The sequence below is a fragment of the Dipodomys spectabilis genome, unplaced genomic scaffold (genome assembly GCF_019054845.1).
Source record: "Dipodomys spectabilis isolate Male_0828 unplaced genomic scaffold, ASM1905484v1 ptg000095l, whole genome shotgun sequence".
Taxonomy (NCBI): domain Eukaryota; kingdom Metazoa; phylum Chordata; class Mammalia; order Rodentia; family Heteromyidae; genus Dipodomys; species Dipodomys spectabilis.
In genome coordinates this window covers 41,135,462-41,155,229 of record NW_024870772.1, presented here as the reverse complement: position 1 = coordinate 41,155,229, position 19,768 = coordinate 41,135,462, and the positions used below count along the sequence as shown (strand labels likewise).

The 19,768-nt window shown below is 40.7% G+C and overlaps 1 protein-coding gene across 1 annotated transcript in view; it reads left to right on the top strand.

Annotated features, from left to right (window-relative positions):
* Lhfpl6 (LHFPL tetraspan subfamily member 6) overlaps nucleotides 1-19,768 on the top strand; it is a 219,401-nt gene that overhangs the window by 176,986 nt on the left and 22,647 nt on the right. The window contains exon 3 of the mRNA XM_042685780.1: nucleotides 14,001-14,099. Coding sequence (XP_042541714.1) covers nucleotides 14,001-14,099 — 99 coding nt within the window. The remainder of the gene's footprint in view (nucleotides 1-14,000; nucleotides 14,100-19,768) is intronic.

Genomic DNA, 19,768 nt, shown 5'->3' with positions numbered 1-19,768 from the left:
ACGAAACAAAACAAAACAGAATTTTTAATGTGTTGCCTACCATACTAGCTTATAGTGGATGACTTTATATTCTTTCTTAGTGTCCAAAAAAAAGGTCCTTGGTGAATCTAGACCATGAAAAGAGTTCACCATAAGTTGAAAAGTTACTAGAACCCTGCTACACATGTCTCTATACTTTATTCAGAAACATGAGAATATTTGCATTTATTATGATCAAACTACATATACAAGTTATATATAATTATGTACATAGCTTGTGTATGTGTGCTTATGCATATACACAGATGTATGTGTATATGTTTGTATCCATTCCATGTATATACTAATGCTTACTATGTCTTTATGATAAGAGGAGGTTTTTTCCTTATTTTTTGTTGAAGAAACATGCCCAGCTGAAAGGCAAGAATGTTTCCCAGAATCACAGAGTCAGAGGAGAAGGTGGTGCCAGGAGACAAAATGAGGGCAGATTCAGTTAAAGACCTAATTGGATTTTATTTGTGAGCCCTGAATCAAGACAGCCTCTATTCAACAAAATAGAATGAGAGTCCCCTCGGGGTATTGGCAGAACCCTGTGTTTTGTAAGTGGAACCAGAAAACATAATAGGAAAAAATTAAAACAAAAACAAAACCAACAAAACAAACTCACAACCAGTACTTTAGTTTACTTTTTCCAAGGGTAAAGCAGAGGGGACTTCTTTCTCATGCTGGCTCTTTGAGGATATTGAATTTTCCTTCCCTCTAGATTTCTGGAAGGTCAGGAATGGCTTGTCTTCTGCTTGATGGTGTGGAACTTCAGAAGGAGCCACTCTATTTTGTTCTGGTCTGTTGGTGCCTGTTGTAGAAGTTCAGTGCAAACCTGTGGTTTGCTTTAAGCCAGTGGACTTAGCTCTAAAGCTGTGCTTTGAAACCCGATACAGACATCGCTCACTAAAGCATTCAAAGGAGTAGAAAAGACCTGGATTCAAGTTTAGCCTCTCTTATGGTAGTTTGTCATGACAAAAATATATGCATTCTCATGCTTTAATTCTCATGCTTTAATGTTTGTGAGCTAGGGATAAGTGGTATCTGTTATAAGAGTCGCTAGAGCTTAAAGAAAAAGTCCCAAATCAAAGCATGATATGCTGCTTTCATTACTGCATAGCCTCATTACTTGATATGTTCTATTATACAATGTTGACAGTATTTTTAAATTCTCTTTTTCCCTTGCCAAGCTTCAAGTGGCTCCTTGTAGCAGATCCCATCATTCACGGAGAGATGACAGATAAGATAGATAGATAGATAGATAGATAGATAGATAGATAGATAGATAGATAGATAGATGGAATAAAACAATATATACTTGACATTTTCCTTTCCTGTTGTGGTTGGGTCCTGATTAAATTACTTAAGGGACTTTACACTCCCACCAACAACTCAGTAGGGTTCCCTTTTGGCCACATCCCCTCCAGCATCTGTTGTTATTAGAGTTCTTGATTCTAGCCATTCTATCTGGAGTGAGGTGGAATCTCAATATTGTTTTGATTTGCATTTCTTTTATGGCTAGAGAAGATGAACATTTGTTCATGTGTCTAAAGGCCATTCTTATCTCCTCTTCAGAGAAGTCTCCTTTAGCCCACTTATTAATTGGACAGTTGTTTCTTTGATGATTTGTTATTGGGGGATTTAATCTTTTGAGTTCTAAGTATATTTTAGATATGAGACTCTTGTCCATTGTATGGCTAGTGAAGATCTTCTCCCAATCCGCAGGTTTTCTATGATCTTTCTAGCTATGTCCTTTGCCATACAGAAGCTCTGCAGTTTCATACAATCCCATTTGTCTAACCTTTATTTGATTTGTTGTGCTTCCCTTATGACCCAGCAATCCCAGTTGTGGGCATTTACCAAGATGATCACAAACTATGATGATCACATAGCTAAGATATGGAACCAACCCAGATGCCCCTCAGTAGATAAATGGATCAAGAAAATGTGATATACATACATACATACATACACACACACATGCATACGTACACACACGTATATGCGCACACACACACAATGGAATTCTATGCCTCCATCAGAAAGAAGGAATGACATCGCCTCATTTGTTAGGATATGGAAAGACTTGGAAAAAATTATATTAAGTGAAGTAAGCCAGGCCCAAAGAAACATAGGTCCCATGGTTTCCCTTATTTGCAATAACTAGTATAAGTCGAGGACAAGCGGAAAAGGTCAAAAGCTATGTACATATGACCAGATAAGATGATGTTAAGTGAAATGAACCCCAAGATAGGAACACAAGTGTTTTTTCTTCTTGCTTGCTATTTTTTCTAACATATTTATAAGGTACCATGCGATTTTTTGTTGTTGTTGTTGCTTTGTATGTTCTTCTCCCACAGTATAACTTGTTTGCACTGTATTTGATGTTGCTGTCCTGCATCTTGTATATACATTTTTCTAATTTGGGAAGGGGAAATGAAATAAGCATACAGGTTGACCCATTGTTACAATGGGATGTACAAGACACTATGTTGTAAACGAACTTTACAACTTGGGGATAGGGGGGAGCTGAAGAAGTGGGGAGGGAAGGGATGGTAGGGGAAAAACAAAGGAGGAGGCTACAATGCTTGATAGGAAATGTACTCATTACCTTGCTCATATAACTGTAACCCCTCTGTACAGTATTGTTACAATAAAAGACATATAAAAATAAATTACTTAAGGGACTTAAGAGCTTTAGAACTCCATGGAAATTGAGTGAGCAGGTAATCTCTCAGTCCTTAGACACTTTATTGGTTCAGGGCAGTGAAGGGAAGAGAGGATTTTTGCTCTTTCTCCTCAATATTGTTCTGTTAGAACTACAATCAACTCCTAACATAAAACTGACATAGTCAGAGAAAGTCAAATTAAACCCCCCAGAGAGCTTGCCACCACTTTAGCACATTACCCAGTCTCCATGATCTGTCACAAGCTTTTACTTGCTGTTAGGATATCAAAACTAGGAAAGGAGAGACTTCCTCCAAAAATCCTCTTTCCTCTCTCCCAGGGCACCTACCCCAAGTGAATCTCTACCAGGCACCTCTCCTAACATGTGCTAGCCTGAATTGCCACCAGCTCTTGGAGCATCTACCATGGGCTGGGCATTGAATACTTTGTTCTGAGGTCACACCAGGGCCAAGAGGTGTACATGGATGGCTCTATCCACACCTCCTCTGAGGGCAACTTGGAAGCTCTAAGAAAGTGACCTAGCTAAAGCCACACACTAGAGGCAGAGCCTGGCACCACACCCTAGGCCTTTTGGCTCTACTTCACTCTTGTCAGCTCTCAGTTCAAAATCTCTTCAGAGTATAATCCTAGACAAGGGTCCTTCTTCACTCATTTTGGCTGTAGGTAACAATCTATATATGGATATTTCTAGACAAGATAGGACAAGATTCGACACTGGTCCCCTTCATAACCTCCATATTTCTGCTTCCCCATTCTTCCAGGCGAGCAGACTGTGGTGGCACAGCACAGTAGTTTCCCAGCTCTTCCCAGAGCTCATAGGGTGATCTTCTGGGTGTTGGCAAGGCCAGGTGGTTCCGCATAGATCTCCAGCAGCTCAGCTTCACAGACTTCTCTACTCAAAGCCATACTGTCTCCAACCCTGATTTAACCCACCCCAGTTCCTACAGGAGGATGTATGTAGTAGAGACTGTTCTCAATGACTCTGCTGATGCAGTACCTGGTCCTCGATCCCGTCACCAGTGATTATGATGTCAGTTCATCCAGGAACTCTGAGAAAATGGCACAATGAGCACATCTGCATCCATGTTCTTAGTTCCCACACTCAGAATATATCACTCTGCAAGTCCAGGGGATGAAAATAAGAAGCCAAGATGTGTGTGAAAGCACATTGGCTTGAATCAAGTCCACCAGTCTGCCTGGACTGTGTAACCGGAGTCCCAGGCCACAGGTCCCACATGTAAGGTCTGGCTACTTACCTCAATGTAACCAATAAAGAGAGGAGTAATGAGGAAAGCAAAACAAAGAAATTGATTCAGTGGTATTGGAATACTGAGGAAGAGGTACAGGAAGCACTTCAAGTGCATCTTCCTGGGCACGGACATGAGCTTTAGGTTTAAATAGAGGAAGAATTAGGCAGTGGGCAAGGGGCGTGTGTAATCCAACCATTCTGGTCAAAATATAGTGTGGTCAATTGTTACCTTAGTTCTGGTTCTATGAGGCGTTCTGGAGGAGAAGCCATTGTCGCCTGTATCACTTGAGGGGAGCAATGTGGTTCCTGCACCAGTGTGCAGCTTCATCATCACCCTCTTTTCTGGGTAGACCATCCTGGAGACTCTGTTGGTACGTTTTTTGAAGAGTAGTTTCAGTCTCTCCACAGAAAAATGTTATTGATCAATGCTATCCTTCCTGGAACTCAACTTGACTGCAGGAGAGAAAGACTCAGAATAAGGGAGACTGATATAAAACTAAAGGAGATATAAAACTAAAAGCTTTTCTTTGCTTTTAGTCAATTTGTGAGTCCTCATAAAAAGTCCATTTTGTTGTTGTTGTCACTGTTGTTTTGTAAAAGCAGCACTGTTACTAAGCCTTACCAAGTAAGATTCTTCATTTGACTCTTTTTTATCTTTGTTTGTGTGTCTGTGTGTGTGTGTGTGTGTGTGTGTGTGTGTTAGTCTTGGGGCTTGAACTCATGGCCTACACGCTGTCTCTGAGCTTTTTTGCTCAAGGCTAATGCTCTATCACTTTGAACCACAGTGCCACCTCCAGTTTTCTGGTTGTTAATTGGAGATAAGATTCTCATGGGCTTTCCTGCTCAGGCTGGCTTTGAACTGAGATTCTCAGAGCTCAGCCTCCTGAGTAGGCTTCGCCTGTAATGCACAGCTCTGATTTGACTCCTGGTATCAAGTACTATCCCTACTATTTCATTTAACCATTGCAAACAGCCCTGAGAGGCAAGTGTTCCCCCTACACACACACACTTTACAGAGGAGGACAAGAAAGTCCTGAAGAAGTGAAATATAAAACTGAAAGCTAGCAACCTCACGGGCTAGAAAGACACAAACCGAAAAACCTCTCCCCAAGTTTCATTGTTGGAAACAACTTTTCTTTTTCTACCAAAGATTGCCTGGGATTCTAGGAAAAGAAAAGATGACAAGTCACTCAAGGCTGAAATTAACTTGTGAATTTTTTTTGCTCTGAGCTAAGGAGCAGGTATTCTGGTGCCTAACACACTGTATCTGTCTTTCCTGTCTTCTCTCACATGAGCTGGAAAAGGGATAGAAATGAGAATCCATGAATTGGTTTGGAAAACATTTTAAGAAAGCCCCAAATGGACTGGGAAGGTGGCTCAGTGGTAGAGTGCTTGCCTTGCATGCATGAGGCCCTGGGTTCGATTCCTTAGCACCACATATGCAAAAAAAAGCCGCAAGTGGCACTGTGGCTCAAGTGTTAGAGCGCTAGCCTTGAGCTGAAGAGCTGAGGGACAGCACCCAGGCCCAGAGTTCAGGCTCCACAACCAGCAAAAAAAAAAAAAAAAGAAAGCCCCAAATGTACTGACTGTCTTCTGCAGGGTATTTTATTTTACAGCAAAGAAAGTTATATGATGATTTGATAAAATATTTTATCAGTCAGGAAATAACTTTATTTCTATCTTATATATCCATGGTGAGATACACTTCTTGATGTCAAAGAGCTCCGTTACTCTTATTCTTGGGCACAGGCTCTTTGTGTGCTAGAATTCACAATTGGGGTTGACATTCAGGGATGGGGGATTCACAGGGCTCCCAAAAGCCTGTACCTTTCTTTGATTCCAGACAGCAGATTGGCTAAAGCAGTCAGTGTTGAAGAGAAGATGTTTTGAAATCTCTCTTGATTTTTCTCCCTATATCTCCCTTTCCATGTATACAGACTTCAGGTCCTGTATGAATATGCAGAGCCCTGAGGTAGGATAATGAATATTTGGAATATTGGCAAGCATGGGAAGACAGAAGGTAGGAGCACTGGCTTAGGGCTCTGAAAGACCTGGATGTGTTCTTGTCTCTACCACTTAGCAGGTTTATGAACATAGGCCTGCTTTTGGTAAGCTTTGATTTCCTCTTGTATTAAAGGGAGGCAGTTGTATAGTTGATGCCAACTGTAAGTAACTATGATATAATTTGTTGTAGGCTTTTGTGAGTACCATGTAATACTGCAACTCCCATTTAATATTCAACAGGTATCACACATAAATGAGTTGAATTAGACACATATCATCACATTAGAGTTTTGGGCCTTCCAGAGATGGAGTGCTTAGAAATAATTACAGCACAAAATATCACACCTCAGAGCAACAATGGAGTGTGTGTCACCACAAGAGCTCAATGCTGACATACCAGGGAAGGCTACAGGTTGAGGTTTCTAGACTTTTATGATCAGTATTTTCAAGGTAGAGTTTGCTCCTTAAAGTGAGACAGAGGACAAATCCCAAGAAAATGACAGACAGACCATTGTGAAGAAAACATTGGAAGGAAACTAAACATGTTGTTTTTCTTGGGGTGTTTTCAGCAAAGAAAGATTTATACTGGGATTTGATAAAATACGTGTGTGTGTGTGTGTGTGTGTGTGTGTGTGTGTGTGTGTGTGTGTGTGTGTGACTTCAGCTCAGAGCAGCTTTTATTACTGAAGGCTGGTGCTCTGCCACTATAGACATCCCACTTTTGCTGGTTCTTTGGAGAGAAGAATAATTTCAGTATTTGTCTGCCAGAGCTGGCTTTGAATTGTGATCCTCAGATTTCAGCCTCTTGAGTAGCTAGGATTATAGGCCTGAGCCACTGAAGCAAAAATACTTTTGATAGTTAAGAAATGTCTGTATTTCTGTTTCATTTTTCAGCATTGAGAAATATATTTCTGATGATAAAGAGTAGATTCAGTAGCAGATAAAGTCAGATATCCTAGTCAGAAAAGCCTTTGAGAATGGTCAAGGTAGCAGAGCTGGTTAACAACATGGCTCTAAACTGTATTCGGTCTCATGAGTGAGACACAATTGCTCCAGAGAAGTTAGACATAGAAATTTCAAGCCACACAGTGCAACATGACAATGGCCAAAGCCAGCACTTCCCTGTATGACCTCAGGCTGTGGGTTTTGAGTGTGTCACTCAGGTGTGGACTGCTGACCCAGCACTGAGTTGGTTGTATGTGGAAAAGTACCCTGGGCTGAGATCCGGGAGCCCTCCTTGAGGTCCATATGAGCTCTGTGTCTTTGGACAAGCACCTTCTGTGCCTCGGTTTCTAGAAAGCACTAGGCAAGGAGATGTGCTTTATAAGAGCCTCGCCAAACCTCCTTGTTGAAAAAGATTATTATTCCTAATTACATTTTCACAATGTTTAGGACTCTTCTGACCCTTGCTTGTTCTTTTCCCTTCCCTGAACTCCATTTATTTTGCGGTTATATTTTCTAAAGGGGTCCTTATCTGGGGATGAAAATGGATGAACGCTGTGCACATAAATTAGCATATGAGACTTGGAGATGGAAAGGTGCCAACCCCTTCCAAAGAGAAGTCCAGATAACAGGCTACAAGATCGAGCAGCTTTCCTGAGAACATAAATGTACACATTTTCCCTCAGCGCTCACCAGTGAAAGAGAGAGAAAGGAATTGCAGGATAGATAAAAGTACCCGAAAAAACATAAAAGATGAATGGATGGAAAACATTGGTGTGACCACTGAAGGGAAAAAGTCACACTATTTTTTAAAAAAATAAAATCAACAGTGGAAAAAGAATGGAGCAATAGTCATGCAAGGAAAAAAAAAGTGAGATTAACACACACACACACACACACACACACACACACACACACACACACACACACACACACGCAAAAACTTTAAAGAATGGCCTGGAAAAAAAATAAGGCTTTATGAGTTTAACAGGAGGGCTCTATTCTTACCACCTGTGGAGTGTAATTGGCCTGGGCTGACTGGAGGTTTGTTTTGCTGTCCTGCCAGAAGCTGGATTGTTATGTTAATATTCCGTGGTCTAAGTGTTTGAATAGAAAGTTTTGCCTGAAAGAAAATTCCCAGCCCCAGGTTTGTTCTTAGACACTGAACTCTTTCCAGACCTCACTCTTCACACTCAAATTCTAAGCAACAATTAGTATCATGGCAGATGCTTCTAGCATTTTGTGAGAACTAAAAGGAACCACTAGAAACTCTTCTGATATGTGGTATGTTGCTGGGTAAAGTGGATCCATGCTAAGGTTTAGGTTCAGGAACTCATTTTGGGCTCTTGAAAGAATGGACATCTTTTGTAAGAGTTATCACTACCTAGCTCTCAAGTAACCACCTCTTTCTTTTTTCTTTTCCATTAACAGTGGCTTCTCCTTAAAGGTCATTCTGCTGACTTGGCTCTGAAAATATTTTAATTGTCCTGGAACACAGTGTGAACCCATATGGCCTAAGTACTCAGGAGGAAGTGGCTAATGGACAATACATTATTCAATGTTTTTAAATTTCAGAAGTATTCAGTTATCTGATTCCTTCCTTCCTTCCTTTCTTTGTTTTTTTTTTAGCTAATTGGCAATGCATTATTAAATTCTTTTTTAATTTCAGAAGTCTTGAGTCATCTGTTGGATTTCTCTTTTTTTTTGGCTAGTTGTCAATTAAATATTTTTACATTTTAGAAGTATTGAGCTATATCCCCCCTTGCCCCAGGAAGAAGCATCTCTCTATAATTCTCTTATAAAATGACCTTCCTCATGATCTGTGGCTATCTGGTAGCTGATTTAGCTCTGAGGCTGTGTGCAAACTAAAGATTGAGCTAATGTGCAATTTCTGATTTACTCATGACCCCTTAAAAGTGGTTGAGTCTTTTGGGGCTGCGCAAATAGATTGACTCTGAATTGCAAGGGAGCCTGTAGCTGCAAATGATCTCTCACCTCCTCCAGTATCTCACCTCTGTTTTGCTTCCTTGAAGCCGCACATGAATTCACAGTGCCCTTCTTCACTTCCCCTCCTACCCACACAAGCTTTCAAAAATGGTGATAATTGGAGCTTTTTTTTCCCCCATGAGGTCTTTTAGGATGCAGTAAGAGAACTTGGCTAAAATTAAACTCATGTGGTAACCACAAGGTTTGTAAAGAAAATCCCTGTAAATAGTATTAAAGTTAGTGAGCTCAAAATTCTAATTGAGACATCATCTCCCCCTCGAATGTATCAGACAACTACAGCTGTTAAAACCTGTCTGGAAGCCAGCACCAGTGGCTCATGCCTGGAATCTGGCTACTCAGAAGGCTTCGATCTGAGGACCATGGTTCAAAACCAGTCCTGGCAGACAAATTTGAAAGACTTATCTCCAATGAACCAGTAAAAATCTGAAAATGGAGGTGTGGCTGAAGTGGCAAAAAGTTAAGGGAAAATATCTAGGTCCTGAACCATGAAAAGCAAAGCAAAGCAAAACAAAACAACCACTTTCTGGTTATCACGTAAATTCTAGAATATTCTATGAGCCCTATTTTAGCATAGAGCATAGTATCTCAATAGATTATATATAATCCATTGATTTCTAAAATGGATTTCGGTACACTACTGATTTCCACACCATATACTTGATGTTTAACAGTACTAAAACTAAACTGTAGGAAATTACTTTCACTAAAAAGATGTTCTCATCCGAGATGGGGACTAAGTAGTTTCCAGGGCAGCCAAGGCAAAAACTTTGCAGGGCCCCATGATGCTACGAGCCAGCAAAGTAGGAAATATAAATAGAAGGATAGAGTCTAGGCCAGAGACTCTGTTTAAAAAATAAATAAAGCAAAAAGATTTGATAGTGTTGCTCAGTAGAAGTGCCCTTTTCTAACCAGAGCTCAAACTATAGTACAGCCACACACGCGCACACGTGCGCACGCACACACACACACACACACACACACACCTACACCCAAAATGTTCTCATTTTCACATTTAATTATCTCTACCTTACAGTATAATATTTTCAGTATAGCCTGTAAAATGCTAGTTAACTTCAGTCCACACTTCTGCAGGCACTTAGTTAACATATGACATTCTCTCTGAAACCAAGCTCATAGAGAGGTTAATTAGCATGCTAAATTCCATGAGCTGAGACCACACCACCAACAGAGTTAAAGGTTTATCTAGCTCTACTTTCCCCAGAGGTTTAAAAATTAGCATAAGTTATATTAGAGATAAATTTTAATTGAGGGTACGAGTAATAGTCAGGAAACATTATAGGACATAAAGATTTCTATCAGCCTCTCTGCCCTAATATGAGCTGGACCTGAACCTAACAGGCAGGGGTGAGTCAGTAGAAGAAACCACTGGAGAAACCCAGAAAAAGGGGTAGTCCTGGGTCTGAAAGTTTTACCCACCTGTGAGAAGATCTGGGAAAGTGAGAAAGATTTGGGAAAGAGAAGTTGCCATCGAGAATTCATGAATCCTCAGACGTTGATGTCCCTCAGTAGGAAATGAGAAGAGATGCCCACCGGCCCCTGCCCAAACCTCACACCTTCTGCCTGCAGGAAGGCTTTGGCCTGGCTGCAGCTGCCAAGGGGGGTTGAAGAGTTCAAGGCCCATGGAATCTGTTGTTATATGATGGGCTGACACACAGCTTCTTGTAGGTGTCCCGTGGCCTGTCTGCCTAGCCTGATAATTTCGTATGGCCTCACAATTGGTGCCAAAAATATCCAAATGGCGCTTGGCAGAGAAAAAAAAAGAAAGGTTAGCCATCTTCGTCATGTGACATCATTCTCTTCTTCCTCTTCTTTTCATGGTGCCTGATCTTTGAAATAAGGGCCTTGTTCTCATTCCACGAGCTTTCTCAGTTGGTGCTCTCCTATGTCCCAGCCTTTTGCTGATTATTTTGAAGGCAGAATCTCATGGCCTTTTCTGCCAGTGCTGTTTTCAAAACTCTGAGCTCCAGAGGATTTAAGTATCTAAGATACTTTGAACCACCAGTGTTGGACTTGATTTTGATTATTAACAAGCGAACTTGGGCCTACAAGAATTCTGAGAAGTCCAACATCCTTCCAAAGTGCGTCTTAGGGCCACAGCAGCACATTCCTATTGACCTTTCTGCAGGGAGGAAATGGTCTAGAGTTCCACTTCCAACAGAGGATTCCTAAGCACTTGAAATGTGGCTAATGCAACCAAAGAATGGAAATTTTGTATTTTATTTAATCTTAGTTAACTTTAAACAACTGCATGTAGCTCAGAGATTCTGTGGACAGTATAAATGAGACCTTTTTTGGTCATACCTTTTTCCCCTTCACTGAATGTGATGTGTTATATGACCTGAAGTTTCCCTGAGCTTGGTCATCTGATATCTGTGGAGGTTTGTTGTTGAGAATTTCATGCAAGGTACTCATTAGGATGATTATATGATGGAGTTGTTTGCATATGGAGACATATCCCTGAGTTTTATGGAATTGATTTTTCTGTTTTGGGTACTTCCTGGCTAGAGATGCACACTAAAAGTCTGTTGGAAACCAGCTTGAGACTTCCTTGCAACATAATGTACAATGGTAATAAGCAGGGCAGTGGAGAGGTCATTGATATACCTGTGGAATCCACAGCCACAAGAAGACAGCACTTCATCCTATCTCTGCCATCTTGGCTGTCTTCAGCTTAGACCTGAGCCTTGGGTTAAACAGAGAGAACTGGATGGGTATCTGATTGGTGGGTCTCTTATCTGTTTCCTGTATGGTTGTGGCACCAAAGGTTGAATATGCTTTCCTTATTTCCTCATGCTTTTGCCCTTCTTACTTCCTCATTCTTATGTAGTCCCCTACTCGCACTTCGTTGTCAAACAGGTTATAGTTTATCCTGCCATCTTCAAGTTGTTATAGGCCATCACTCTGTGACTGCCTGCTCTTCTACTAACTTGTGTCACAATTTTTTTTTCATTTTTTTTCTTACGTGTGGATGTTTTCTGCTCAAGTATTTTCTGTACTTGTCGTCCTTAAAAATTACAGAATTTCAAACTATTATTAACTTATTAAGAATGAACATCATGGCAATGGTACATTATTTGCCAAACATTACTGTAATTCAATTTACATAGATTTTGGCATATTCATTAATCATCTGATAGTGGGTAAACTAGTTTGCAATTGTCATCAGAACACTCAAGTTCTATTCCAAAGGAAAAAGCCCAGACAGGCATTTGTCCAGTGAGTCAAACCTGATACTACTGCTTTCTGGATTAGCCTCAACACAGTTCACACTTATGCAATAGCTACAGGACATTTTGGGTTCTATAATTTGAGTGATTCTGCACCTTCACTTGGATCTGGCCCTTCTACACTAGAGAACTGCTTTTTTGTAGACCAAGGGAGGGCTGTTAGGGTCAGAAGTAATGAGTGTTGGTGGGTGCCTGGGGTTCAAGCCTATAATCCTAGTTACTCAGGATGCTGAGATCTGAGAATCATGGTTTGAAGCCAGCCTAGACAGGAAATCCATGAGATTCTTATCTATAATTAACTACTCCAAGAGTCAGAAGTGGAGCTGTGGCTCAAGTGATAGGACTTTATCCTTAGTGCAAAAAAGAATTCAAGGACAGCACCCAGGCCCTGAGTTCAAGCCCCAGGCCTGGGAAGAAGAAGGAGGAGGAGGAGGAGGAGGTGAAGGAGGAGGAGGAGGAAGTGGAGGAGGAGGAGGAGTAACAGTATCACCACTACATAATAGATGTTTCTCCTTAGGCTTGGCAGCTCCTATTTTGTTAGGGACATATTGTTTGTTCTCAGTCACCAACTAGCAGAGGGTAAAAAGAAGTGACAAGAATGGACAGAAGGGATTCCACATAAATGGGAAAGATACTCGCGTCTAGATGCATTTGGATCCTGCTTCCACATTTCCATGTTAATGTGTTTTTCTAATCAGGGCCTCCCTGAGTGTGCTCCTGATAACCCTCATTTTCCCCTCACCCCATCAGACGACTTACGTAGTAGTCCTACTGTCTCAGCGCATTTGTGGCACTAACCGGTGATGATAATGCTCACTGATTGACAGGACAAGATCTTACTTTCAGATTAGCTGGCAGAATCAAATAGTGAGTGTATAAATCTCATTCATGTGCTTGTTAAACCGTATTAAGACTTGATGCAAAACTAAAGATGCCTCGCTAATCGCAAGCTTGTAAGCCCAGTGTGCAGCCCTGATAACTTAATTTATCATAAAATGAAACCATCATTGTCTTCGTATTAATCAGTTTTGTTTTTTAGCTGTAAAGAGGATTGAGGTTGTAATGTGTCTTCTATAGCATTTCTGTGTGTCGTGGATGTGATTCTTAGCAAGGCCAAGAACAGAAAGGAGAGTTCATAGTCCTACTGATGAGCTGAACTGGTTCAAGAAAATCTTTCTATCCTGGGTAAAATTTGACAAAACTGAAACCTTCTATTTTTATTTTTATATTGGAAACAAAACCAAAAAAATCCTAATGAATGACAAAGCATAACTTACTAGAGACTTTTGGTTGTTCTTGAATTACTTGTTTGCCTGGATTAATGAGGGCTTGTGGGTTTTAGTTCCTAAATAGGACTTCCAAGGTCCTTTTTGCTTAGAAAAAAAGCAAATTTTAGGAGTCAAAGGGAATTGTCAGTGACTTTTTTTTTCTTTTTCTTTTTTGTGCCAGTCCTGAGGCTTACACCTAGGGTACTAGCTTGACCATTTTTTGCTCAAGGCTAGCACTGTACAACTTGAACCACAGCCTCACTTCCAACTTTTTTGGGTCGTTAATTGGTGATGAGTGTCTTCTAGGATTTGTCTGCCAGGGCTGACGTTGAATTGTGATCTTCAGACCTCAGCCTCCTGAGTAGCTAGGATACAGGCATGAGCCACTGGTACAGGCTCTTTTTCTTTAAGCAGATGTATATTGTTACTGGAGCCAAGCTGACTTTAGATTGCATTAGGGATTTGGGGCTGGTGATTTCAAAAGAATAGACATCATGGTCTTGCGAATGCTAAATAACGATCCCCTTTATCCAGGGGTGCATTTTAAAGCCCTCTTGTCTTGTGCCTCCACAGGCTTGTTGATTGGTGCTGGCTGCGCTCTCTACCCCTTGGGCTGGGATAGTGAGGAAGTACGACAGACCTGTGGCTACATTTCTGGCCAGTTTGATCTGGGTAAGTTGCCTTCCTGGATGACACCATTTGTTTTCCAAAAAGAAATGTGTCCAGTATGCAGAAGAGACAAAAAAGGGAAACATAATCTTGTCTTATGGCCGGTAATAATTAACAATATATGTACATTCAGGTATTCATTTGTTCACTGAAGATTATTATAATTTGTTTACCTGGCACCACGAATTGTATGGTAGATACAAAGCTACAAGAGTTTATAGCCAGTCATTTATTCACTCAAAATCATACATTTATTACTCATTTCACGTATTCAAAACAACTCTCATTGCGAAAGTCACAATCTATCTCAGAAGCCCCAGCAACTAAAATAATTGAGGAAATGAGGACCACAGCAAAGGAATCCAGTGAATTTCACTCCAGGCTAATAGAGCACCTTAGAGAAAGGATGGGACTGGAGCTGTAGCTGAACAGAGTCAGGTATGTGGATTTTCAGGAATAGGCTGAGGCACCTAGAAGATGAAAAATACATACTGCAAATGGCCAAAGGAGGGATGAGGAAGGCTCATCAGACCCCCAGGAGGGGCCAGGATGGAGTATATGGGTCTCCATCTCATCACCTCCATTGATGAGGAGTGCTTTCTAAGTTTGCTTCTCTGTGTACAGAGAAAAACTTAGAGATGTTCCATGTACAGCTATAATGTATTCTACTTTACCCTTTTTAGTCTTTCTCATCTTTTATTTCCTATCCTCATTTTCTCTTCCCCTTTCAGCTTCTTTTTTTAATAAGTATTTTATTGTGAAAATACCATACAGAGGGGTTACAATTACATGAGCAAGGTAATGAGTACATTTCTTATCAAACATTGTTGCCTCCTCCTTTGTTTTTCCTCTACCATCCCTGCCCTCCCATCTCCACGACTACACTCCTCCCACCCTCCCACTCGCCAAAGTTGTAAAGTTTGTTTTTCGACATAGCGTATTGTACATCTCCTTGTTGCAATGGGTCCACCTGTATCCCTATTTAAACAATTTGTTTTTTCCCTTCCCCTCCCCAAATTATACCAACAGCAAATACAATGAAAATAGGGGTTATACCATGGGGGCGGGACATACAAAGCAACAAAAAAAAATCACCTTATATTTGCAACCCAAACAGTTTCTTTTTTTTTTTTTTTAACCGAGTATTACATAGTGTGCATCATTTTATTTGTAATAATCGGGGAATATTTCACTTGGCTGATAAATTTACACTTGCTGAACCACTTCCTTATTTCCCTCCCAGGGAACATTTAGTTTATTTCACTTTTTATTGTTTCAAAGCCCGTTCTAATGAGTTGTTTAATAAATATGGTTGTTTCTACCAAGTTATTTTCTTGGAGTGTTTTCTTTTCTGGATCTGGTGTCAATAGCTCAAAGAATAAGAACTCATCAAGCACAGATGTTTTCCTCACACTCTGCTAGGTTCATGGCTAAGAACCTTATAGTAAAGGGCAGATTAGCAAGAGAAAAGTATATGCATTCATTTAAATTAAGTTGTATAAGATGTGAGACTCTATATAGGTCTTTATATAAAGATCAGACATCAAGGTAAACCTGTGGACTTGTTACACAGGTTTCATGAGTAAGTTGTCAGTCATGGAGAAGTGGGCAAAAGGGAGATGATCTAATGGTAATAAACTAGGGGTAATAAACTGGGGGAACTGGACAAATCTTCTGTGTGTGTGTGTGTGTGTGTGTGTGTGTGTGTGTGCGTGCGCGTGCGTTTGTGTGTGTGCGTTGTCTCTGGGGCTAAAACTCAGGGCCTGGGGGATGTCCCTACTTTACCACTTGATCCATAGCTCAAGTTTTGGCTTTTTTGGTGCTTAACTGGAGAAGAGAGGCTTATGAACTTTTCTATCTGGGATTGGCTTCGAACCTTGACCCTCAGACTTCAGTCTCCTGAGTAGCTAAGATTACAGGTGCAACACACCAGCACCCATCCTGACAAATCCTTTTGCACAGATCCCTTTGTGTCCCTGTGCCATCAGAGTTAAGGATGGTATCCCCTTCCTTTAGGTGTAGAGAGGGCACTTCTCTAATGAGGATCCTATGTCTTTGCTGCAGGGGAAGTTCACTCTGTCCTTCCTCAATTTTATAACCTGCTTCAGCAGAACAGGACATGAAAAGTTTTTCTGAAATGCCAACATGCCCTTTTGGGAGACAGCATGAACAATGTGCCGATCACTGCAAGTGATAGCAAATATATCACCCCTACTGCATAGATAGTGTCTGACATTAGTGTATCACAAGGTACTTGGACATCTACTTTTCATATTAAATATTTCACCTTAAGAAGAAAGAAGTTCTAGCTGGGTGCCAGCTAGAATTTCTAGCTCAGATCTGTTATCCTAGCTACTCAGGAGACTAAGATCTGAGGAGCCTAGTTCCACATCAGCCTTAGCAGACAAATATCTGAGGGTCTTATCTCCAATAGATTAGCCAAGAGCCAGAAGTAGAAACATTTGGCTCAAGTGGTAGAATACCAACCTTGAGTGAAATAAGCTGAGTCAACATGATAGGCCCTGAGTTCAAGCCCCAGGACAGGAATAACAAAGATCTGAAGAATTTGGGGCAATATTAGTATACCCATGAGTCATTTTCAATTTTTATTTTAGAACATTTATGAATTTTTTTATTAAGATGACAAAAATAGAAGCGGTGCAAAGGTCTGTGAACTAAAAAGTGAGCCATTTTGATCTCGGCTATCTCTCTGCTTTCACTCAAAAAAAGAGTGGCTCTTTCTATAGAAAATAGGATGCTATAAATGCCACATCATTTGCATGGGGAAAAAAATGGAGGGATTTCCCTTTGTCTTCCTTTTTTGCAAGTAAGGCTGTCCTAAGTCTGAATTTCAGTCCATGATTACCATAAATATAGACATAGAAAAAAGGTACTGCTGGCCCAAAGTTGACTGCCAGCTTTTTTTTTTTTTCTTCTTTTGAAAACAAACTGTCCAGGGGAGATATTTTAATGTGGTGTTAGGCATTTTATCTTTCCCTAGTGTTTGAGTCCTTGCTACTTAACACAGGCCCCAACTTGATTATAAACCTGACTTGTTTTATTGCACATTGCCATATTAATTAGCAGGTCTTAATGAAACGCAGATCCTGTTGTAGTTTTCATAAGTGCACCCCACTATTTTTATTTTCTCAGGAACGTAGATTAAGAATGTGATTGTCAAATGAAAACCTAAAAAATGAATGAAAAACCAGTTTACCTCTTTTAGCAATTCTAGAAATTATGGTAGTCTTTCTCTTAGGTTGGATGATAAGGAGAAAAAGACATCACAGATGGATGAGAAAGGCCCTTGATCCCTTGAGTAATTATAAGCCTGTTTTCCCAGGCTCTTATTGTGTGGATTCTGCCATTTTGTCTTTTCCTTCCTTCCTTCCTTCCTTCCTTCCTTCCTTCCTTTCTTTCTTCCCTCTTTCTTCCTTCCTTCTTTCCTTCCTTCCTTTCTCTCTTTCTTTTTCTTTCTTCCTTCTTCCTTGCCTGCTTTTTTTTTTTGTCGGTTATGGGCTTGAACTCTGGACTTGGGCGCTATCCCTGCACTCTTCAGCTCAAGGCAAGCACTCTACCGCTTGAGCCACAGCGCCACTTCCAGTTTTGGAGATAAGAGTCTCACAGACTTTTCTGTCTGGGCTGGCTTTGAACCATGATATTCAGATCTCAGCCTCCTGAGTAGCTAGGATTACAGGCATGAGCCACTGGCACCTGGCTTCCTTGCCTTCTTTTTAAAAAATGACCTAAAAAAAAAAAAAAAAACCAATAGCCCAGAGACATCACTGAATATGTACCACTTATCTTTCTACTTTTTCAACATTTTCTTCATTTAGAAAATTACTGACTGCTGTAACCACTGGTAAAGGCTGAACTACAGAGCTAGGTTGAGCATTTTCCACAATGAGGGCTCAGGGACCCTGTGCGTTGACATCTACTGTGCTAGCCACAGTTATACCTGCCATTCCACTTCTGAGAATCAAGCTCCTATCTCCTCTCAAAGAAGATGGTATGTGGTCCCAACTTTCTCTTAAAGATTGAGACATGTTAATGTCAGTAAACTTTTGCTTCTTTAGTATGGAATAGGGGTCTTTTTCTGGTCCTGGTGAGACTCTTTGGTTTGTTGATTGGTTGATTCCTGGTACTCGGGATCCAATCTAGAGCCTTGTACATACCAGGGAAGCACTGAGCTACACCTCCAGCCCTGCCATGGCATGCTATGTATGAAATGTAACTCTTAGCCAGTACTTACTGAAGAAATATTGCTTTATTTGTCTGTGGCAAATTATTGAAAGAGTGAACTAATTTCAGCTAACAAATGTGTATGAAGTGACTGCAAGGATTCAGGTCCTGTGTGTAATAGGGACTGTGGAAATGGCATCAGAAAAGAATAAAATAAGCAAATATTCGCTGCCCTTGGGGAATTTAACATTGGCAAGGGAGGCAGATATTCAAAGAGATAATATACATGTGAAGTATGCTAGACAGGAAAAGTACAGGGTACTACAGTGGGCATTGTGGTTGACTTACTGGCATTATTCTGCCCTAGTGGGTGAGATTAAGCCAGAGACTGGCAAGCATTGCAGGAAAGAGCCAGATAGTAAATATTTTCAGCTTTGTAAGCCAGATGGTCTCAGTTGCAACAACTCAACTCTGCAGTTGTAGCATGAAAATAGGATTATTGATACATGGCTGTGTCCCAATAAAACTTTGTTTACTAAAACAGGCAATAGAGACGATCATTTGACCATGTCTGATCTGAGCCAAACAATACACATGGCATAACCAGAATGATTTTCTTTCAAATGTGCTCATTTCCTGGTTCTTGCGGCCTCCAGGGAAGCTGGTCAGGACTCAGTTCAGGAGAAGACTGACAGAACATCCCTCTTTCAATGCTCAGTGCTGTGTGACTATTGGTATTTTCTTGGGTGCTGGTAGGAAATAGGGAGACAGCACTGTAAATCAATCTTGATTACCTAACTCATCACTGGCATGGATTGGATGCTTTCAGCTGGACCAGTCATATTGGAAATGTTCCCAGAGGGTTCTCAGGTTGGAGTAACATATTGAGGGTAGAAATACCAGAATGCATGCTCTGGTCCCCTGACAGCCCTCTGATCAGGTGCATTGGAGGAATCAAGCAGCAGAGATAGGGTGGAAGTGGGAAGTTGGGGGAACCAATTATAGATCATTTGCCCCTGAAACTTGCTTTCCATAAGACCTTCTAGTATTGCAGACTCAGAGTAATTTATTTCCTTACTGAGCAGGGTGTGAGCCTGTGTTCCCCTTACTTGTAGCTGAAAATAATAGAATGGGTAGTTACTTGCTAAATTACCATTTAAGGCCACCCGACCCCTCTTGGAGGTTTTATAAGAAGATACTATTTTTAGTTGAGCCCTTGGAAGTCTACGGGATTCAGGAAAGTCAAGGCTGAGTGTGAGTATATTTAAAAGGAAGAGACAGAATGAATCTCTTTTGTGTACCATCTTGCTATTTCAGTAGGTTTTCATCTCAAATATCAGCCATGGCACAAGGTGCAGGTCCAAGGTAATCTTTATTTAGATTAGAGGTTTAAGAAGAACCTCCCAGGGGAAGAACATTTAAACGGAGTCTGAAAATGTAAGTAGTAGTTAGACAAGAAGGAAGCTCACACAAACCTTATATTTGTGGCT